This window comes from Diorhabda carinulata, chromosome 4 (genome assembly GCF_026250575.1).
Source record: "Diorhabda carinulata isolate Delta chromosome 4, icDioCari1.1, whole genome shotgun sequence".
Classification (NCBI taxonomy): domain Eukaryota; kingdom Metazoa; phylum Arthropoda; class Insecta; order Coleoptera; family Chrysomelidae; genus Diorhabda; species Diorhabda carinulata.
In genome coordinates this window covers 987,996-1,012,741 of record NC_079463.1, presented here as the reverse complement: position 1 = coordinate 1,012,741, position 24,746 = coordinate 987,996, and the positions used below count along the sequence as shown (strand labels likewise).

Sequence of the window (24,746 nt, the reverse complement as noted above, 5' to 3'; positions counted from 1 at the left end):
AAATAATTCATAATATAATTTATTAGTAAACATAAACACAATGGATAACTTTGAAAACACGCTAATTTCCATTCTCAACAATAACTTCAATGCTATAATCCCGCGTCGTTTGTCTGTACTAAACTGAAATATTGGGAACTGTTATAGATTACGATTCCGAATACCCTACTACTGACGCGCGTTAGACAGTGATTTATTAGTGTTGGTCTAGTGTAAGAATCTACCATAGATATATATCCACTGACAAGCGCGGCATTAGCGCCCTCTATGTATTAATAGAAATACTTATCGTGCTGCTATTACTGGAATCTATAATTACAGAATTCTATATACGATATGACTGTACTCTGTGATTTAAAATACTTACTTCGACCACTAGAGAGCAGTGGTAATAGATTTGTTTATTTAATGTATTTTATAGAATAAGACTATTGGTTTATATTCTATCCAATCTTGTTAATATTATTACGGTTTCCACCACATTTAAATAATGATTTTATGAAATATTTGTATGAATATATGATAAATGTGTATGGAATTTAATACGTTTTCCATCCCCTCAATTCAACCCTGTGCTAGCGCACGACTGTTGCCATGGTCAGTTTAGAAAGTGCCTTTTACGCATATTCTCGAAATGTTCGTTGTCAGAAGTGATTTGTTTGTGATATTCCCCTTCAAATTTTGCTAGAATATGAAACGTGGAGTAGAATTCAATATATAGAGTGCGAGCAATTGTTTAATCGGTTTTTTGAGCATCTGTCGTCTGATAATTTATAATTTACGTTTTAACTTTACTTCTTGTGTTGTGGTGTCGGTAAAAGGATGACAAAATGTACATTTTTGGGGGCATTATTCCCGAAATAAAAGGATCTTTAAGAAAGTGAAAGGTAATTATAACTATTTTATTTATTCGTTCTCAAGTTCATTGTTAGTATGTTATGGAAAGTGATATGAATCCGGAGAAATTTGAAATTAATTAAATTACTGCAGTAATTAGTAGAAGGGAAAGTAAAAACAATACTTATTATTTTTTTTTACCGTAAATTCTGTAATATATACAAATTTCATCTATAGCGTGTTTCAAAAACTATTTTAGCACAAAAAATAGCAATCACGTGTTATTTTCTAGTCGTATACGGGGTATATCGAAAAATATAAGTTTTAAGATATATGTATTAACATATTTTGAGTATTTTTTGACATACCTTGTACACGACTTATATCTAATAATTGCATCTTGGGTTTAAACTCACAAAAATTGATTATAAAAGATTAATTCGTTTGTATATTATTTTTTAGGACATACTGTATGTTGCTATTTCTGTATTATCAGTATATTGATTTCAAAATTATATGTGGGAGTGTATGAGCATAATTTTCCTTATTACAAACCATTTGTATATGAAACGTTAAAACAGATATATAAAATAGTTATAAATTTTAACAAAAGATGGAGTTTGAATAAGTTTTACGTCAAAGAACTATAGATAAAATTACGAAAAAGCTCATTTTTCTTGTCCTAGATATTTTTCTATCGTTTTTTATTCCCTTTGACTGTATCTTGTAAAAAAAATAAACGAAGCAAATAAAAAATCGTTATTTATATATATAGATGTCAGTTTCCTAACCTAAAAATCGTTTTATTAAATGTCCACGTCTTATCTGATTATTAGACACTCCGAGATATATAAAACTATTATTTATTTAATATTTAGACTATCGTAGATATTCTTTCTGTCATATCTGTTTATATTAGATTTTCAAAAGGCGTTAAAACCTATAAAAGAAGTCGAAAACTTTTTATTTAAAATAAGTTATACTAAAATAAATTCCGAGTACGTCCCTGCCTAATCTTATATTATTTTCTCAACCAAGATGTCAGTTTCCTAACCTAAAAATCGTTTTATTAAATGTCCACGTCTTATCTGATTATTAGACACTCCGAGATATATAAAACTATTATTTATTTAATATTTAGACTATCGTAGATATTCTTTCTGTCATATCTGTTTATATTAGATTTTCAAAAGGCGTTAAAACCTATAAAAGAAGTCGAAAACTTTTTATTTAAAATAAGTTATACTAAAATAAATTCCGAGTACGTCCCTGCCTAATCTTATATTATTTTCTCAACCAAGATGTCAGTTTCCTAACCTAAAAATCGTTTTATTAAATGTCCACGTCTTATCTGATTATTAGACACTCCGAGATATATAAAACTATTATTTATTTAATATTTAGACTATCGTAGATATTCTTTCTGTCATATCTGTTTATATTAGATTTTCAAAAGGCGTTAAAACCTATAAAAGAAGTCGAAAACTTTTTATTTAAAATTATGTTATGCTAAAATAAATTCCGAGTACGTCCCTGCCTAATCTACGCCCAAGTAATATTCCTCGTATCTATAAATCGTTGAAGAGAATTCCAAGAAGTTGTGTAAACCGAAAAATTAAAAGAGAAAAAAAAATTGTATGATGTAAAGAGTCTCTACGGTCCGAAGACATAGCGTAGTCATCATATTTAGCGAAACGCGGCGGAAAGATCGTGGTGTTGGCGACTGTCGCCTTCATCGAGAGTTGTAGAAGGAAGCTGAAAATAAAATAAGAATTCCCCACTCGGTTATATATTCGCCAAACACCAAATTCCTACTCTTCTAGCTTAAACGATGGCAGTGTGTGCATCAGTTCGGCGGGATAAGCGTGATTGTTTTTTCGAGTGAAATTTGTGACTGTTAATCTTAACAGGTAATTTAATATTGGATTGTGTGTAGTATCGTTTGCTTTAACAGCTTCCTGTTATTTGTATTGTTGATTAGATAAGTTTGACTTTAGTTTTCGATGTTAAAAATAAATCTTTAACTTTGTTTGTGGTTCTGAATGGTTTTATCTGCTGAACGACTCTTGGGGGACACATTGCACGACAACATTCGGCGTGAGTTTTGTGTACAAGGTGTCTTAAAATTCATAAATATAATTATTGGCAACCAACAAATTGATTATTATCAAAGATAATCTGTATTTTTTTCAACGGTTATCGAATTTTACATTCAACCTCGTACAGTTAATTCATATTTGACGATTTTATATATAAAACTGTCAAAATTATCATTTATTTTTCCCGTGATTAATGTCTGTCAAAGGAAACGTCATATATGACTAATTTTTTAAATTTTAACCTTCTTGCGCAAGCGCCACGACCCTAGTATACTGCTGACGTAATCAGTCAATTTTTTCACTCTGTTGGGTTTGCACTTTTACGCGTTGGGGTCGGTCTGTTATGCTAAATTTTTATTTAAAATCAAATTTCACCGTATATTTCGATTATACCTTGTATATTTCTTCTATTTGAAAGTGTATTCTTACTTTTCAGTTGTTTTATGAAGAAGAATTAACATAAATACGTCTTTTTACTCCATAACCTCACTTTACGTATCCTCTCAACCATTTAATTCATAACAATACATAATTTTATATGTTTATATAATTTTTAACATATATTTATTAAAATACGGTAAATATCGTTTTTTTATTAATTTTAATAACTAAAATCTGACTAACGAAATGTAAATATATGTAAAATACGTTATTATGAACTAAACCAATATATGTTTGTTTTATTACACTTTCTCGTCGTTAAACTACTGCTGAATTGACATAAGATCGAAATAAAAATTGACGTGGGAAAAGCAGTGATGCCAATTCGTTAAAAATTTTCTTTCAAACATTTTGTGAAATTTCCTATATAAAAACAAAAATTTCTTCAGGTTTTTAGACAAATTGAATTGAAGTTAATATTGAAATTGCATAATATCAAATACTTTTTTCAAAATTTGGGGCAAAAACAACCCAAGTAGGTATCACTCATGATGAGTATTTACTATTGTATGGGAATGAAGTAAAGTAAAAAATCCGAAGCTTTCTGAAGCCCTGTATAATTTTCTTCTAGAAATTCAAAGCCTAATTTATTTTCGTTATTTTCAATTTGTTACTTTCACCCCATATATTACGGCAGCCATTTTGTTTAATACTATCGATCAATTACAGTCGAACACGTCAATCTTTTTTCATTCGACTGCATCGAATCGATTCATATCGATCCGTAACCACGCGCCTTAATAGACAGGAATGGCAAATAATATTTTGAAATTGACTTTTAACCGGATGATTAAAATTCTGTTGTTTTCTATTCAAATTTTTAACTTTAAATTACATCAACTAATTCAGTTATTGTATACATAATTGAACAAAATTAATTAGAAATTTCCATTCGGAAGTTAGTATTGTGTACTTGGATACAAGTTCTCGTCTTGCCACATTTAAATGCAGTAATCGTTGAATTATTATTATTATTAGTTCGTCTGAGTATTTTAACATGCGAGTCTTTCTTCCGATTAACATATAGCAGATAAGTTCTGACAGAAATCTGCACACATATAAATATAGTGGTCAAGGACCTTCGTCGAACAACAGACTTTATACAAACATGGCGGGAAGTACGTTTAATGTTAACAAATTCTAAAACCAATAAATTAACTCGGAAACTTGGTAAATAAACGATTCATTTCGAAAAATTATTTCATTTAACTTAATTCCCAGAAATTAACATTATAGTATCCTGAAAAATATTCATTACTTTTTTTATTTTGTATAACCTCATAGACGTCGATGAACCACCCTATTTAAATGTCAATGAACACTGCTTAAAGTTGTCACGTCATCGGTTTCTTTGCAGTGCGGTGTTGTCACTATTTCTTCGAATTCTGTATAATAATTTTTTTATATATTTACATAGAAAAGGGGAAGGTTTTCACTACAAAATACTCACATAGTGTATAAAACATATTGTATAGATTATACGAGGGGTGATAAAAAAATAGTCCGGGTACTAGGAGGAGAGGACATTCAGGATTTTGAGCATTAATCGATTCAAATAAACATTTCTAAACATACTTTTTTTTGTAGCCCAGTATATTTTTTAGTTTCATAACCGATATAAAACAGATGCGTGATAAACAGCAGCGATGACAGTAACAGTCATCATTTTAACAAACATTTGACGTAATCATTGATTTAAAAAATCGGTCTTTCATAAACGTACATCCAGGGCCGGCTTAAGCTCATTTTGAACTTTATCTACGGGATCTTTTTGTACACTAGCGAAACCAAGGAGGGACTCTTAGATATATTAATCGTAATGGAGGTGTGGTTTGAACAAGATGGCGGTCACAACCATCGATAAAGCATGACTAGAAAACTCTGTTTTTATAGTCGTATATCTCAGAAAATAATTACGTTCGAAATGTGAAAATTTCACGTGTTATGAATCAATTCTTCCTGATTCATTAGAGCCTCAGTATAAAATTCTATCTCTTCTAGTTTAAGAGTTATACTCATATTTATAGAATCGTGACATTTCATATGTCAACCGCATCGAGCAACTTTATAGTCGTATATCTCAGAAAATAATTACATTCCAAATGTGAAAATTTCACGTGTAATGAATCAATTCTTCCTGATTCATTAGAGCCTCAGTTTAAAATTCTATCTCTCATAGTTTAAGAGCTATACTCATATTTATAGAATCGTGATATTTCATATGTCAACCGCATCGAGCAACTTTATAGTCGTATATCTCAGAAAATAATTACATTCCAAATGTGAAAATTTCACGTGTAATGAATCAATTCTTCCTGATTCATTAGAGCCTCAGTATAAAATTCTATCTCTCATAGTTTAAGAGCTATAGTCATATTTATAGGATCGTGACATTTCATATGTCAACCGCATCGAGCAACTTTATAGTCGTATATCTCAGAAAATAATTACATTCGAAATGTGAAAATTTCACGTGTTATGAATCAACTCTTTCTGATTCATTAGAGCCTCAGTATAAAATTCTATCTCTCATAGTTTAAGAGCTATAGTCATATTTATAGGATCGTGACATTTCATATGTCAACCGCATCGAGCAACTTTATAGTCGTATATCTCAGAAAATAATTACATTCGAATTGTGAAAATTTCACGTGTTATGAATCAATTCTTCCTGATTCATTAGAGCCTCAGTATAAAATTCTATCTCTCATAGTTTAAGAGCTATAGTCATATTTATAGGATCGTGACATTTCATATGTCAACCGCATCGAGCAACTTTATAGTCGTATATCTCAGAAAATAATTACATTCGAAATGTGAAAATTTCACGTGTTATGAATCAACTCTTTCTGATTCATTAGAGCCTCGGTATAAAATTCTATCTCTCATAGTTTAAGAGCTATAGTCATATTTATAGGATCGTGACATTTCATATGTCAACCGCATCGAGCAACTTTATAGTCGTATATCTCAGAAAATAATTACATTCGAAATGTGAAAATTTCACGTGTTATGAATCAACTCTTTCTGATTCATTAGAGCCTCAGTATAAAATTCTATCTCTCATAGTTTAAGAGCTATAGTCATATTTATAGGATCGTGACATTTCATATGTCAACCGCATCGAGCAACTTTATAGTCGTATATCTCAGAAAATAATTACATTCGAAATGTGAAAATTTCACGTGTTATGAATCAACTCTTTCTGATTCATTAGAGCCTCAGTATAAAATTCTATCTCTCATAGTTTAAGAGCTATAGTCATATTTATAGGATCGTGACATTTCATATGTCAACCGCATCGAGCAACTTTATAGTCGTATATCTCAGAAAATAATTACATTCGAAATGTGAAAATTTCACGTGTTATGAATCAACTCTTTCTGATTCATTAGAGCCTCAGTATAAAATTCTATCTCTCATAGTTTAAGAGCTATAGTCATATTTATAGGATCGTGACATTTCATATGTCAACCGCATTGAGCAACTTAATAGTCGTATATCTCAGAAAATATATTCATATTGATAGTATTGCTATTAGTAACGAAAACTTTTTAATTCAAATTTATTTTCTGTGTATTTTTTTTTTAATTCAATGTAGTACCATCCTGCTTTTTTTCAACAACTTTTAAATCCGAGAATTTTTTGACACACAATATTTTCACATCATACTGTATATGTGAGATAAAAATTTAATCGAACAAATCTCCTTAGAAACGCCTCGTATTCAGAACGCATAACTGTTACAAAATAATCGAACGGCTATAGGATAAAAAAGTGATATGACCTTGTACTTAAGAAAGCCAAGCAACTTGTTAACGTTCAACTTTGTATTTATATCTTTCGTATTTCGTTAGAAACGGATATTTCGAGGAGTTGCACATACAAGAAGTTAGTGGAAATTGAAAATTAGTTGCCAGAATGACGAAATTTCATTTACCACTAACATCAAGACATGGTTATTGGGGAGATGGATGATTGCGTTTTGTTCTCAGAGTTTTGGATGGAATTTCGGACACAGACAGGACGGAAATCACTGCCACGCCATTTTGGTTTTCATATACTTCAACGATCTCAGTCGCGCAGACGCAGTTAACATGTTATTTATAAGGAATATTTATCAATACGAAATATTTATTAGTTTGGAATATATTAATAGTATTTTGAGTTGGATTTATCCAAATATGGTATTTCCATAATTATAATTGGAAAAATGGCGATTCATTCATTCTTAATTATAATTCTAATCGTGTTTAAAACGATGGATCGAATTTTGTCTCGAAAGATTTGCAGACAAAAGACAGTTAACGAATTCGACTTTTGCATTGGGTTAAATTAAATTATTGTGGTAGACAACAGGACCGGTATGGTCGGTCAAATCGACGAAAATTGTGGTAGAAATAATTGTTATTTGAGAAAGGTGTGTTTATCTAAAATTAACTTCGGGGAAATCGCGAGGCGGACAGTTAGATTGATGGTAGTAATAATAGGTTAGAACCGACATGAACTAATAAAAGAAACTTAATTTTTGGGAATTGGATATATGAGAATTAATAATTTCGAAGATATTGATTTCGGGGACGGGGTAGTAACATAAAAATCCGGTATTTTTGAAATATAGAGTGTTAAAGTACGAGAAATCAAGTGCATATACTTTAAGAACCTGCATCTCGGAAAGTAGGTGTAAGTGAGCGTTAAAAATTATATGGGTTGTAGAGCAATTCTTCCCAAACGAATAGAGCCTCCGTATAAAACTCTAGCCTCAATAGTTCTAGAGATATGAGGAAATTTATAAGATCAAGACATTTTCGTCTACTCAAAAACCTTGAGCAACTTTGTAGTCGTGTATCTCAGAAACTAGTTGGAGGCAAAATGTTAAAATTGTACAGTTTGAGGAGCAATTCATCCTAAATCGATAGAATATCAGTATAAAACTCTATCTCTAACGGTTCAAGAGATATGATTAACTTTATAGGGTTATGACATTTTCGCTTAATCAAAAACATTGAGCAACTTTGAAGTCGTGTATCTCGGAAAATAATTGCAGGGGAAATGTGAAAATTTGATTGTTCGGAGAACAATTCGTCCTTAATCGATAGAATATCAGTATAAAACTCTATCTCTAACGGTTCAAGAGATATGATTAACTTTATAGGGTTATGACATTTTCGCTTACTCAAAAACATTGAGCAACTTTGAAGTCGTGTATCTCGGAAAATAATTGCAGGGGAAATGTGAAAATTTGATTGTTCGGAGAACAATTCGTCCTTAATCGATAGATTATCAGTATAAAACTCTATCTCTAACGATTCAAGAGATATGAGTAACTTTATCGGATGATGACATTTTCGCTTACTCAAAAACATTGAGCAACTTTGAAGTCGTGTATCTCGGAAAATAATTGCAAGGGAAATGTAAAAATTTGACTGTTCGGAGAGCAATTCGTCCTTAATCGATAGAATATCAATATAAAACTCTATCTCTAACGGTTCAAGAGATATGAGTAACTTTATTGGATGATGACATTTTCGCTTACTCAAAAACATTGAGCAACTTTGAAGTCGTGTATCTCGGAAAATAATTGCAGGGGAAATGTAAAAATTTGACTGTTCGGAGAGCAATTCGTCCTTAATCGATAGAATATCAGTATAAAACTCTATCTCTAACGGTTCAAGAGATATGAGTAACTTTATAGTATCTTGACATTTTCGTATAGTCAAAACATTGAGCAACTTTGTAGTCGTGTATCTCAGTAATTAGTTATATGTGGATCATGAAAATTGTACAGATCAAAAAACAATTCTTCCTGATTCGATAGAGCTCCCTTATAGAGCTGTGCGTTCAATAGTTCAGAAGATATGAGCAAAATTAGAGAATCGGTACAGGTGTATTAAAAAAAAAGCGTATTAAAACCATTTTCATATAATTTGTGTTGAAGGAAAAAAAAATTCAAATTGAAAAGAATGTAAATTAATACAGAACAGATTGGGCAATTTAATTTCGTCAAATTTAAATCGAACGTTTCTTTTTTTCTCGACTGTGTATTATTTTTTCAAAAGGTAGGTCATCAAACCACATTAAGTCGAAAATAAATTGAAGATAATGCAAGTAATTAACTATTCAATTTGTATATTCGATTCACGAAAAAGTATTGTAGATTATGTCGTAATTTTATTACTGATTATCGTTTTTTTTTCGACATATGGTCGCAATTTAATCTTTTGCAAGCCATCATGATTAATATTATATCATAAATTGAATAAATAAGATTTAAAACAACAGACAAGGATCACATCTTGGCAACGTGGTAATCGCCATGTTTAACGCGTAGTAATATTCCTCTTTGGCGGTGACGTCACGTCGCCATCTTTTAATATACCGGGTAATAAACAAAACGCACTTCGTGGATTTGTAATATGAAAAAAAAACTTGTTTACAATATTTTTTCAATAATAACTTTCTTGGCATGATAATCGCGATTAGTTTACATTTTTTACTATTGCCTCGGCTATTTAAATGATGCAAAAAATGGTTTATTCTATCGACTATATTTAGACTGCCGTAAATTTTAAAACGAATGTTTACTTTTTACTAAATATACAATATTTCAGCAAATATATATAAAAAAAAGTGGATAAATTGAGTAATCAACATTAAGAAAATAGATAAACAACTATATTTAATTCGGGAATATACATCGATAAATAGTCGATTGAACAAGAAATATGTCCGGCAACGTCGCATTTAGGATTTAAAATACGACGTATAAAAAAACATCGTAGACAATATTAACTGTTTCTTTGAGTTAAATTTCCCTTTTTATTTAATTGCCGCGTGATACCTCTCACGGGAAAAACAATGAATAGTTTGTATCTGTTTGTTAATTGTTGCAATTTAATTGACAGCAATTAGACTAGCGTATGAAAAATGAATTCGCATAATGGAGTTTATATATATATCCATATTAATCGACGTCCGTTTGAATCAGTAATTTATAACTCGTGTTCATTGATCGTTTTGCTTAGCAAGCAATTAGTAAAATATCTTTTTCAAATATACGTACCTGAAATGCTACTTCGTTTTGATTTGAGGTTATGGTCATTTTTGGTCGATTATCAAATTCGATATGTGGTTTTTTGATTGATAAATTCCTTTTGATTAATGATTTTTCATATATATATCTAGTCAGGATGCTACTAAACGATCCTTAATTGAAATTTATAAATAAATATGACAAACAATCATTGCAAATCCATCAGTCGTTGCTGGCCATTGACCTTGACCTTTTCAATACCTTCTTAACGCTTAGCTTAATTCAAATTGAGTCATTTGGAGTGAAAACATTGATTTTTATAGTTATTTGTTCTTGTGATATCTTAATCAAAACAATTATAAGATTTTTTGTGACCTCCAACAACATTTTTAGAACTTGACGTTCCTTGTATTAACTATTACTTGTTTTAACGTTATTTGTCACACTTAATCGAGGTTATTACAACTTCATTCTCATTTTTAAATTTGAAATTTTATATTCATCAGCTGTTCTTGATTTTTCTTGTATAATGATTTATACAATCAGAACACGGTTATCTATATCATTACTAACATGTTTTCATGTTCTAATTTATGAAACCACTCGTTAATTTATCAATATTTATCTGCAGTTTGTTTGTAATATACGGCGTGTCCTGATTTTGGAATATTCTTGTTGTAAATTACATTTTAACTTACGATGTCGTTAGTAAACTTGTATTTAATTATCACGAAATATACTTAAATAATTTTATTAACTGTTAAATTCATTTATATGAACAGATTCTTTTCATATTTATTAGATATAATAAAATTCATTATTTTTTCATGAAAATTAAAAATCTGGCAACTATGTAAATATCATTATAATATCGGTTATATTATAAACGAAATTTTATAAAACTACGTATATATGACGCGTTCTATAACTAAAAATCACTTTGTATATCAATTTTAGTGTTATCTAATTATAACACGTTAAATGATTTTGTTCTAAAATATGAAATATAAAATTTGGTTGGTATCAATGGCTAATCAAACTACATCATTACAGTGTACTCTAAAGTGTAGTCTGAATCCTAGTGGAACAGTTTATTAAAATAAACATCGACGAATCGTTCTATTGAAAAATACACTGGTAGATTGGATTTTAGTAACATTAAACATTAATATTCCTACGTTTCCAATACTGTTTATTAATTAATATTTTGTATAAATAAAACTAATGAAACGTTAATTTATTATGAAATATAGGTAACAACGATTTTTAATTTCGGTTTTGTAAATATTAGTCTATCACTTTCCTTATTTGAAGCAATATAAATCATAAACAATAGACGTGGATTTCATAAAGAAAGAACCATTGTTAGTTTTGTGCAATAGATTAATAATTCAGTCGCCATATCACGTTGAGAAAGATTTTGAAAAGAAAAATGGTGTTTGCGTTATTCGTATCGGTGCGGTGAGTCACATGTAAATTTCCTTGCGTTATTATAGTGAAAAGCTTATTTCACGGTTTTCTTTATACCGTAAAAAAATTGATAATAGAATTAACTTTTTTATTATTGGTTTTACGACATATACAATATGTTTTCATAATTTAAAAATACATATACTATCGTGAGATAATTATTTTTATTGGTATACGAGGGATGGTAACAAATTTTACTCCAACAGATCAGCTGATTTTCGTTGAAATAGACGTAAAGTACTAGATGAAATTTGAGGTTAGGAATTTGTTTACTGTGCAAACGTTATTTATTATCAATTTTGGTACAAAAAGTTATTTTTGAGAAAATGTCGTGCGTGATTTAAAATCTAAAATACAATCGTTTAAAAAGAAATTTTTCCAGTAGTATACGGGGTATATCAAAAAATATGTTTTTTATTAATAGTAAAGTGCCTTTATATTCAAAATTTTTTATTAAAAAAGTCGATCAGAATTGAAAATTATGCTTAAATATCAAGTTTTTCACTAATTCATTAAACTAATATACAGGATGATCCTAGACTTGATATAATTTCTGATTTGCAACTTTAAAGGACTGTAACTCAGAAACGAGGGGTTGTATGGGAAATTTTTCTGTCACAGCATTATTTTCACGTCATACCTTGTATAATTGTAATGAAAAAACTATTTTTTTCATAGTTGATAAATATAATTGAGGTTTGATCATCTTTTTTTAAAAAAATCCGCAATTTATTAATATTTCACGCTTCAGTAAAACCACATTTTGCGACAACCCTCGTATATGACTAATACATCTATAAATGACTAATAATTTTGTTCATCTATCTAATATTAGCTAAATTAAAATATGCATTATTGTCGTTTTGATTAGAAGCCGATTAATCAAAATAGTTAACGACAAGGTCGTTGTGAGTAAATATTGAATTATGATTGTTTAATTGTCATTACACACACACACACACCGATTTACGAGAAAAAAAAAATTAGGAAGTATAAGAATTTACAAGGTCAAATTTCAAGGTTAAGATTCTTTGCTAAGGAAAAGCAATGAGGTAACTTTTAATTTCAGTAATTATAAAGTGAAATATAAATTTTTAATAGCTTAAATGAATTATAACATGCAATTTATCGTTCAAAAACAGTTATCTAAATTGATTAATTTATATATAATAATGTAAAGACCCGCCATCTTCCAAACAACCGTCACTAAAGCGCGCTAAATTCAAACAAGTTAATTTGACAATCATTCATTTCGATGATTATCCATAACAAATTCTAGTAGAATGACAGGAACAAATTTATCATTTTTCGCGATACATAAACCTACGTTCATATAACTGAAGATAACTGAGGAGGAAATCAGCTTTAATAGTTTTTTTTTAATCTCTTGGAAGCCTCATTGAAATGAGTTTAATATCATTCATGATTTCCTGTTATACATAAACTATTATTATCAACGATCATAACAGGACCGAAATTGAAATTAATAAACGAATAACGGGAATTTTTTTTCATTAAATCGGACCTAAAAATAAATGGAAATTTCGTAGTAATGTAAAATAAAATATATTAAACGTAACAAATCAAAAAACAAGGTTAACGGCCATTATACCGTATAATCATAGATAACCTTTGAGTACGTAGAAGAAACAAATTTTATCGATCATCGATGATCCATGTAAACCTATTAGTTAGGCAATACGCAATACTACTGCGTATTATGTGTTTTATATATATTTATATTCAGTCTTGGTAATCAGTTCGTGATTTTAATAAACTGTAATTTTAAATATGTAATTAATATTTTTGTGTAAATATACTATATCCAAACAGGATTTTTGAAAAATTAATACAATTAATTAAGATTAGTAAACTGTATTTGAAAATATTATGATTTAACGTAACCTCTTAAACAATGAACCGGTGTTGCCAGCTCTAAAACATAATTAGGATATTATGATAATAATTGGACGGTGGTAATTTGAATAAAAACACGATTGGAATCGTATATTTTTGAACACAACGATAATTATTTATTGATAAAAATGTCGAAATATTTATTTTCAGAAAGAAGTGAGATGCCAACGAATTTTTAGTATATAATCTCCATGAAGGGTTTACCGCCTGCTCAATGGGCTTTTTAAATTTGAAAAGTTACCTTCGTTCGAGACCACCAGGAAGAAAAAAGTAGCGGCGTGAGTAAAAACAATTATTTTTCACTGTTTTTAATTTTTCTCTACTAGGTTATGTTGTATATATATGAAATAAAAATTGATAGTTTTATTCGTGTGTGTTCGGTAATTGTCGGTTTATTACTTGCGCTGTATTCTACAATCTACAGTGATGCCAATTGATATTTTTTTCCCTATATTTAAGCGAGATTGAATTGTTTTTTACGAGGTAACCCGCTTTTTCGAAATTCTTTACGGTTCATTGGCATTAAAATTTAAAAATGAATATAACAAATAGATTAGTGGATTCAAGTAACGTGAATAACTGAAGAAATATTCAAGATATCTATTTAAATGTTTGACACACATACCTTTTCGTGTGTCCCATTAACTCGATAAATATTTTACCTGGTAAGGTAAAAAATTTCCTAACGATACATTTATAGTGTGAACTCGGTTGTAGTCATCAGAAATATCACGTGTAATTATTAAAAGTAAGTAAAATTTGATAAAATTTGAAAATATTTCTTAATTCGATATGTCATAATGACATTCTTACAAGTTCCATTTTGTTTACAAAAATTATTCACGAATCGTGTTGAAAAAAAAAACTAAATAAACGATAAAATTATAAGGAAATCTTACATATTACGATGGCAACATTGCAAATACCAGCGATGAGAAAGAGCGGATAAAAAACGTTCGTTGTTAAGCACGAGAATACAGGACCGGCATAGGTTTTAATTAAAGGTGGTTGACGGCGATTTTAATTTTTTTTGTTATCTTGATATAATGGGAAAATAATTACAATTTTGGTCGTATACGAGGTATATCAAAAAATATAAATTCCACATATTAATTTTTGTACATAAAACGATAATTCCAGAAACATACCGGAAATTTTAGGTTATAAAAATGACAATTTCGTAACAATTCATTATTACTCATCCATGTTGTACTCCAAATTCATACTACACTCACATTTTCCTAATAATTACGATAAAAAGAGTGTCTTTAAGTATGCAACATTTTCGGACACACTGTATATAGAATATAAGTCTTGCTATTATTTACAGAGGTAATAAACATGTATACCAACCGAAAATCTTACATTTTAAAATTACTGCTGGTAGTATTCGTCGTATATGGATTCGTTCACGTTTTTACCAACTCGGCAGTACCCGTTATCAGAGAAATGCAAGAATCCGGTAGGAATCTTGCCGCTCTCGGTAGTGCCAACCTCGGTTCATCAGGTTTCGAAGATATTACTGTCAAGGACATAATACCCGCCGTCGATCCGATCAAAAATTATATAGAAACCCATCAAAATGTAAGTAACTTCCCACATTACTCAGGTAAACAGATATTATTCAGGTATTACGATACAGAAAAAAATTTGTTTCAAGGATATTACGTCAAATATAAATTTGTTTTAAAATTAGAATTAATACCCAATAAAAATTTATTTTATACTGTATTTTTTGTCCTTGAACATTTTTCTCGATATATAATTTTATATTCCAGTTAAAATTTGTAATAACTGAAATAGATAATTAAAAACGTTTTAAAATTCCAAATTTCTATTTAAAATTATCCTGAATACGACCCTGTCTAAAGTGAAATTATTTAACACGCCTAATAAAAAGTGAAAGAAGAAGAAATACAAATTAATCTTATTTTGTTTAGGTTGTGATGGATGTACAACCATCAAAACCCGTTCCATCAATCATAGATAAAGTAAGGGAGGTAACAAAATGCGTAGACAAACCTATGGTACCGAAAATTCAACAACGAGGCGATTATTGGGTCCTTTACAATTACATAACAGCCGAAATAAGTCACAGGTAATTTACGACCACAGTTTAAAAATTTACGTCTCTTTTATATTATCTCGTAACTCTTTTTAACTAATGTTAATCCAGTGCGGTGTTTCGATGGAATTCGATTCAATCACAAATCGCATGGATCTTTCTCGATCTGAATTCACAGTTTCTAGTAACGGTTCCGCGTTTATCGCATTTTAGAATTGTCAAGATCGAAAGTTGGTGTGAGGTTAGCGCCAAACTTAATGTCAAAACGTTTTTAATGTCGTGTTTGTTTATAAGTTTAAATAACGAAATATTTAATATAATGCGTAATACAAGTTAGTAAATCATTAAACTTTGTGTATTACACTGTATCTGAAAAGTGATCAACGAAAAATCAATTTGTTATTTGATATAGTGACGAGATTAGTAGTGAAATAAAGTGTAGTAGTGAATGACCTTCGATTTCAGTTAATTAATTAAAAAATTAATTTTAAAGTAACAATATGTGTGATTATAAATAATTTGTAGCGGGAATGTATGCTTAATTAGTAAAGATTTGGTTTCAGATTAGTTATGAGTGTTTCATTTTACAATAAAATGTTGATTAGAGTTTAGGTGATTCAGTTACTGTTTTAGTACGTAAATATTTGAAAAAAACTTGTAAACTGAGTTTAAAAGGTTCAATCATTATTTCAAGCTTCACATTCAGTAATTTTTCATTAAATTCCAGTTTTGAATCATGATGAAATGGTTTATTTTGTAACAAAAGTTTAGGTTGATATTGAAAAAATTGTAGCATTCACATCTATGGGATTGGAATTGAAAAATAAGGGAAAAATAAAACAAAAACGTTTATGTTATGAATAAAACAATAGATTAAATCTTTACGTATCATATCTATCAAAATATAACTTCTTTTAAACTGAAAATAACAGACTTGTATAAAAATAGTTGACAAGCTCTCATACTATTATTAATAATTCTGAAACTATAGCAAATGCAGATTTTTATCTTATCTCATTCCATAGGGAAAAGGTGTGCCTAAATAGTTGATGTTAAACGATTTAATCAAATTCGTATTTGTAGAAATTATATGATGTGAAAGATCCAATTTTATTTTTTCAAAAATAAAAATTCAAAATCTTCCCCTTTCAAATCAATAACCTACTAAATTTTGTGACGCAAATTTGACGTGAACTTCCAGATGCCATGAAAGTATAACATACACAACTCACGCTGATTTTTCCTTTATGGATAACTTGGTGCCATTGCTGGAACGATGGAACGGGCCAATCAGTATAGCTCTACACGCTCCGGGAACTGATTTTCAAAATACTATCGACTCCATAGCATACCTCAGGGATTGTACCACGCCCATGGTGAAAGAATTGGTTACTTTCCACATTTATTTCAGTACGAAACACGTTCCGAAAGAGGTAAATGGAACAGAATACTCCACTTATATATTTTCATAGTCACTCGGTTTTGTTTTCATTTTGTATCAGGTTCCCAAGGAAGATTCCTTATTCGCGGAACCTTACAACTGTTCGCTGGTCCCTCCTTTCATGAATTTCTCCAGCGAAAATATGTACAAGGCTCAGAAGAAGCTTCTGTATCCCGTAAACGTCGGTAGGAACGTGGCTCGAGAAATGGCTCAAACACATTTCATCTTACCGTCAGATATCGAACTGTATCCTAGTCCTAACGTAATAGAAAAGTTCCTAGCGATGATTGCTGAAAATAAAGGACCTCTACTCAACAAAAATCCTAGGGTAAGTGCCAAATTCATTTATCTATGGTTCAATTATTAATTTGTTTTACTATATGTATGAACGGACTATAATATCGAGATATTCAAATGAATTAAATTCATTATAAGCATGAACGGACTATAAAATTGACATAATGAATGAAATTAACTCTACAAAGTGTATGAACGGACTATAATTTTACTAAATATATGAACGGACTATAAAATTGACTTAATCAATAAAATTAACTCTAAAAAGTGTATGAACGGACTATAATTTTACTAATTATATGAACGGACTATAAAATTGCCTTAATGAATGAAATTAACTCGACAAAGTGTATGAACGGACTATAAAATTGACTTAATGGATAAAATTAACTCTAAAAAGTGTATGAATGGACTATAATTTTACTAAATATATGAACGGACTATAATTTTACTAAATATATGAACGGACTATAAAATTGACTTAATGAATGAAATTAACTCGACAAAGTGTATGAACGGACTATAAAATTGACTTAATGAATGAAATTAACTCGACAAAGTGTATGAACGGACTATAAAATTGACTTAATGGATAAAATTAACTCTAAAAAGTGTATGAATGGACTATAATTTTACTAAATATATGAACGGACTATAATTTTACTAATTATATGAACGGACTATAAAATTGACTTAATGAATGAAATTAACTCTACAAAGTGTATGAACGGACTATAAAATTGACTTAATGGATAAAATTAACTCTAAAAAGTGTATGAATGGACTATAATTTTACTAATTATATGAACGGACTATAAAATTGACTTAATGAATGAAATTAACTCTACAAAGTGTAGAACGGACTATAAAATTGACTTAATGAATGAAATTAACTCTAAAAAGTGTATGAATGGACTATAATTTTACTAAATATATGAACGGACTATAAAATTGACTTAATGAATGAAATTAACTCTACAAAGTGTATGAACGGACTATAAAATTGACTTAATGAATGAAATTAACTCTACAAAGTGTATGAACGGACTATAAAATTGACTTAATGAATGAAATTAACTCTAAAAAGTGTATGAATGGACTATAATTTTACTAAATATATGAACGGACTATAAAATTGCCTTAATGAATGAAATTAACTCTACAAAGTGTAGAACGGACTATAAAATTGACTTAATGAATGAAATTAACTCTAAAAAGTGTATGAATGGACTATAATTTTACTAAATATATGAACGGACTATAAAATTGACTTAATGAATGTAATTAACTCTACAAAGTGTATGAACGGACTATAAAATTGACTTAATGGATAAAATTAACTCTAAAAAGTGTATGAACGGACTATAATTTTACTAATTATATGAACGGACTATAAAATTGCCTTAATGAATGAAATTAACTCGACAAAGTGTATGAACGGACTATAAAATTGACTTAATGAATGAAATTAACTCGACAAAGTGTATGAACGGACTATAATTTTGTATTTTGAAAATTTTTTTCTTCATTATTATTATTATTATTATGAATGGATTATAATACCAATGAATCGACACCCCTATGAGTATGAATGGACTATAATATGAGTATATCTAAATAATCATCCTTATTGTATGTACGAACGGACTATATCACTATTTAAATAATGCTCACTTCTATATATGCTCGAATGGACTATAATAATAATATATATAAAAAAATGAATGGACTATAATATCAATATTTATAAAATAAATACACCTCTAAATATGTTCGAATGGACTATGATATTTTTATATAAAAAGAGCCCATGTATATGAACGAATTATATTCTCAAATATTCAAACAATTTATCTCCTATTTAAGTATGAATGGACTATATTAATTTTTTTAAACAATATTATATGAGTATATATGGAAATGACTCAATTTCACTGTGGATATGAGCGGACTATAATATTTAAAAACAAATTTACGGATGAACGGACTATAATTAGTATATGAAACCAATTAACGTGCATTCAGATAATATTGGTATGTAATTTAAAGGTTTTCCCTCTTACGATATTCGAAGTAAGCGCCAATCAACAAGTACCAGAAAATAAGACTCAGCTCCGCGAAATGTTGGCTAACGGTACCGCTATACCGTTCCACAAAAAATTATGTCCAGGTTGCCACACCGTTCCCAAAGCTAAAGAATGGCAATCCGCTAACGAAACTGAAGGTTTGCACGTGTTTCACGTCGGTAAACGGAACGGGAAATTCGTCCATTGGGAACCGATATTCATAGGAACCCATGCTGATCCTTTATACGACGAAAGACTCAGTTGGGAGGGAAAGATGGATAAAATGACACAGGTAAGTAACATTCAAATACCTTAATATCCAGTTTAATCGTTATTTATATAAATTTCCTATTATCTCTTATATAGAATTGATCTTGGCAACATAGCATATAAGTGATATTTACTTTTTAACGGTTGGTGTAATTGATCAACTTTCTTTCATTCTCATTGACAGCCATTATAACCTCTATTCAATAATGAGTGTTTGTTACCGTTACGAAAGTAATTTTGAAAAAATTCATAAAACTAAGTGGTTTAAAGACTTCGTATTACTTGTAAATGAAGAAAAAAATGTTTAATATTATAATTACATAATATAAAATAATTAAAAGTAGGCATTTTTAAGAAAAAACGCGATGTTAAAATTTCAACAAGTTCAACAACAGTTCGTAAATATTAACGATTTCATTGTATAAATATGATATTTATAGTTATTTTTCGAATGTTTTTGTTTAAATAATTAGTTTGTATGTTATTATTATCCCTATTAGGGTTACGCGTTGTGTGTTTTGAATTACGACTTCATGATTCTCGACAACGCTTTCCTAGTCCACAAACCGGGCATCAAGATCTACAAGAAAGATCCGAGACGCGCAATGTTGGCGGGGAAAACCCATCAACTCATCAATAAAATAATTTTCCCAGAACTAAAGGTCCTTTACGGGGTTAGAAAAGGCTGTGCTGTTTAAACAAACATGTGAATGCAAAGGTAATACTGAACTTTAAGTCGTTTTAGACACTCTTATATTTCATTTTAAATTATTGTGATCAATTTTTTTTATTATTATTACATCGCATTACTTCTATATAATGTTCTTTGTAAGTATTATTTAATTATATTGGCTGTCATTTTTCATTATAAATGTCTTGCCATAATATTTTGAGTTTTAAGTCCGAAAAGTATTTATTTGTTTCTTAGGCAGAAAAAATGGAAATATTTTGTAAATGTTTTAAAAATAACCTACGTTTCTGTTCAAATTAATGTCGTTAAGTACTAAAAACTTATAATACAGTCATTTTTGTTCCGTATGGCCAAAGAATAGAAATTTTTACTCAATTTTTGCTGATATTCAATGAAATTATACCAGTCCAACATACACAGATGATAATTTATGGTATTCTATCTATTTTCGACTGTTTTGAACAGCAACATTCTATTAAATGTCTATTACTAGTGTCCCTAGGTGTTTTCTCGTTTCTTTATAGTACATTGTTACAAATTTGGACAAAATTGATGTATCGGATTAATTAATTATCATCGACAACACTTTCCAGGTGTTTTCCCTTTTTTTTTAGTAATTTATTGAATGTTTTGACTTGTTAAAGTGATCGATTATCAATGCCAAGACTCTTCAGGCATTTCCTCGTTTCTTTGGCGTAGTTTGCCAGAATTTTGACAAAATGGACTTGTTAAAGCAATTTATTACCAATAGCAACACTTTCGATGTATTTTTTTCATTTGTTTAGTGTGATTCCTTGAAAATTCTGACATAAGAGACTTGTTGGAGTGATTTGTTCCCAGTAGCAAGACTTTCCACATGCTTTTTCCATTTTGTTAGTGGATTTCCTTGAATATTGTAACCATATTGACTAATTAAACCCTTCCCGGATGTTTTTTTAGTGCAATTTCTTAAGAATTCCGAGACAATTGAATTGGTAACGAGATTTGTTACCAAAAGCAGATGTTTTTTCTTTTCTTTTATGTAATTTTTCAAAAATTGTACTTCAAATTGTTCATGATGGACATATTTATCGAATCCACTTTGCTAGTAAGAAATGATAATGAAAATTTGAAGATTGTCTTCTTCCTGGTTCAATTTGTTAGTTATAGCTGATTTTTTGTATGCCAAAAAGTAGGTTGATGTGTCAGAATCAATTTTGTAATTGTAAATTTTGATTTATAACACGAAAAACGGATTTACGGAATATTTTCCACCATAAAATTTTAATCGTGACTTCTCTTATTTATTTACAAGTGTATATTTTCCTAGTTGTATATACGAAAACTTTTTATACATATATCTAGCTTTTATCTATTTAGTGTGGAATTTTTTGAGTGTATGTGTTACGAAAAAAGCACTTTTTCGAGATAAATCATTTTTAAAGCATTTATTCAAAGTCATTCCTCGTGCGGAAACATAATTTGACTCTCAGAGGCAGTTTGAAACAAATCCCTTGTAGTATAATAATTTGATGGTAAAAATTTCGAAATTTTTTACTCATTTCGAATTCATTTGTCAAAATAATTAGTTTGTGATTTACATAGTGCAGTGAAAGGTTTACTAATAATTTCAGCAGAAATTATGACACAATCTGTATATTATAAAGCTCATTTTATATTTTCCTTACGTAAATCTTCTCAATTAATCGTGAAATGTATGGAATCGTGTTAAACTTAGTCAGACATATTACTTAAGGACCTTTTCGGTTCACGATTTTCGTAATAAATTGATTTTAGTACTCATTTTAAGCCCTAATTGTTCTAATTACAAATAATAATCACTTAAATAGCCATTTAAAACGATATAATAACGAAACTAAAGTTTTTACGAGAAATATATACCAATTTATTTACGTTAAGATGCAATTACTAAATTAAACAATGAAACTAAAATTTTCTCAAAATATCATGAATATGAAACAATTTGTATAACCTAAAACACCATTTCAAACAATTTTGATCAAAATTTAAACCAAATTTTAATACGACAAAATATAGTTGTAAATACTTACGTATGACGGTATTTTAGCACGTTATACTATACTAAAAAACATAAATTCACTTAAAATTATAATTTTTCTAATAAAAATCAAAAATTCTTAACAAATTATAGGTCAAAATTGATTTACATCTTGATTGAAAATAATCCAAAACGTTATAAAATAAACATAACCTATTATGTCAAATTTTAATTTAACTTTACTCACGAAAATGATCGAGTTTAACCGATTAAAATGGTGTACAGACAACTTCACTTCGCTATTTTAAAACCTCGTTTATATTCGTTGAACTTTCGATCATTGTCGGATTTTGCGCACGAGTCATCAGTTTATCATTAGAAGTCGTTTGGAGTGGATGTGGTTTTACTTGTATTATAACCACCATCTTGTTTATCTTTATTTTGTTTAATTATTGTCTAACGAATCAAATAGTGTCTGTAGTGATTTAGATCTGGTTAAACTGATGTGATACGTGAAATTTAATTTAACCTATTCTCAAAATAAACATAACATGTTTTTAAAAAATTTGGTTCTGGCTAAATTTACGCGAGACGTATACAAATGATAATTTTTTTTTCAACTTATTATTTTATAGATCTTTTAATATGTTTTTATTGATAAATCATTTTGTTTCTAAAAACCGTCTAATCAAGAGCAAAATGGCCGACTCTTCAACTTTTTCTTTCCTTTGGTTTTGATTTAACAATTTTCAAGGGATTTACACATGAATCGCTCCTCTGGGTGATGAATTATGATTAAAACACGGTAAATAGTGAATCTCATCATCAAACCAACATTTTACCTAATATATTCACGTTATTTTAGTATATTATACCAAGTGCCAATGTTAAACATTTTCCCACCTATAATTTTGTGATGTATGTAGACATTCTGTATAATTCGTGTGGTTCCGATCTTTAATCAATGTTTTAACAGTGAAATATTTATATATATAACAGAACCGTACATCGTAATAATAGGCTCAAATTTGTCATTTCGTCGCTTCACTTCCATCTTATCATACAATGTATGTTCCTGTTGAAGTTCGCGCACGCTTCATCGGTTCGTAGACACTTCTAAGCAACTGATTTTTGTTTATGTCAAAAAATTCTCATTATTTTTAAGACCCCTTTAAAGATTTTACTTTACAGTTATTTTATAACGTCGAGTCGTACAGTCCCATCTCTTTTCCTTACATTTCAAGGTCATTTTCTTTTGTTTATTTGTAAACGAGGAATTTGAAAGTTTTCTCGGTGTAATTGCGATTTTAAGATAAAAACTGTTGCTTAGGGGTGTTTATATTACGTAATTAGCCTTGTCATATATTTTTATATAAGAAACTATTTAAATGCTCAATATCTACCGTACCTTTCAATTATAGCTGCCTTTAATGTAAGCGTTTAAAAAAACTGCGTATTTTTACAAACATCCTGTAAAAATAACGAAACTTATATATTGTAAATATATTAAAAGCTTCCTGTATATATCGATCGTGGATTTTTGTGTAGCGCTTCGTGCTGCGGAATGTTAGTCACTTCTTTTATGCATATCGGCCATTTTTGTATAACGATTATTCGGAAATAAATTTTCAGCCATCTGTCGGTGATATCACGAACATTTTCGATCGGCAAATGCAATTTTTACAGGTTTCTATATAAATTTGTATACAAGCGTAGTTGCCAAATGTAAATTTTTAATATATATTGAGCGATTGTACAGGGGTAATGGGAAATGTTTTAGTAAAAACAAAGGAGAAATTATTTGCTTTAAAATTCGAATAAATTATTTATATATATATATATATATTATATACAGGAAGTCTTTAATGTATGGTAGTAGGAGGTAACTTTATTTTTTTTGACACCCTGTTTTTATTTGTTTTGCTCATTATTTCGTACTTATCTGTATTTTAAGTAATTTAATTTCGTTCTGTTTCTATTTTTTAATGAGAAAATCGTCCTCTTGATGTATTTTTACCATTTATTGTGCCTTATACACTGATTCTATGTAGTGGTGAAATTATAAAGTAATTTTGTACCGTATATGGAAACTTTTTCTGCAAATATAAAAATTGTGAAAA

General features: G+C 29.2%; 1 protein-coding gene across 4 annotated transcripts; it reads left to right on the top strand.

Moving 5' to 3' along the window:
* The first annotated feature begins 600 nt into the window (after window positions 1–600).
* LOC130893196 (beta-1,4-glucuronyltransferase 1-like) lies at window positions 601–24,746 on the top strand. Of its 4 annotated transcripts, none has more exons than XM_057799090.1 (8): window positions 601–887; window positions 13,948–14,075; window positions 15,128–15,381; window positions 15,738–15,895; window positions 17,064–17,295; window positions 17,365–17,631; window positions 19,650–19,958; window positions 20,437–24,746. In XM_057799090.1, the coding sequence occupies exons 3-8, from the start codon at window positions 15,139–15,141 to the stop codon at window positions 20,632–20,634; spliced, it is 1,407 nt and encodes a 468-aa protein (XP_057655073.1). In that variant the 5' UTR covers window positions 601–887; window positions 13,948–14,075; window positions 15,128–15,138; the 3' UTR covers window positions 20,635–24,746. The 4 variants fall into 4 exon arrangements, with proteins under 4 accessions (XP_057655073.1, XP_057655072.1, XP_057655076.1 ...); XM_057799089.1 differs by lacking the exon at window positions 601–887 and adding an exon at window positions 2,623–2,747; XM_057799093.1 differs by lacking the exon at window positions 601–887 and adding an exon at window positions 2,916–2,934.

What these genes read in the sequence shown, in the direction of transcription:
- LOC130893196 (XM_057799090.1), top strand. Translation starts at nt 15,139, where the DNA reads ATGTATACCAACCGAAAATCTTACATTTTAAAATTACTGCTGGTAGTA. An exon ending in ACAGCCGAAATAAGTCACAG is followed by an intron (nt 15,896 to 17,063) that starts GTAATTTACGAC and finishes GTGAACTTCCAG; the next exon opens with ATGCCATGAAAGTATAACAT. An exon ending in CGAAACACGTTCCGAAAGAG is followed by an intron (nt 17,296 to 17,364) that starts GTAAATGGAACA and finishes ATTTTGTATCAG; the next exon opens with GTTCCCAAGGAAGATTCCTT.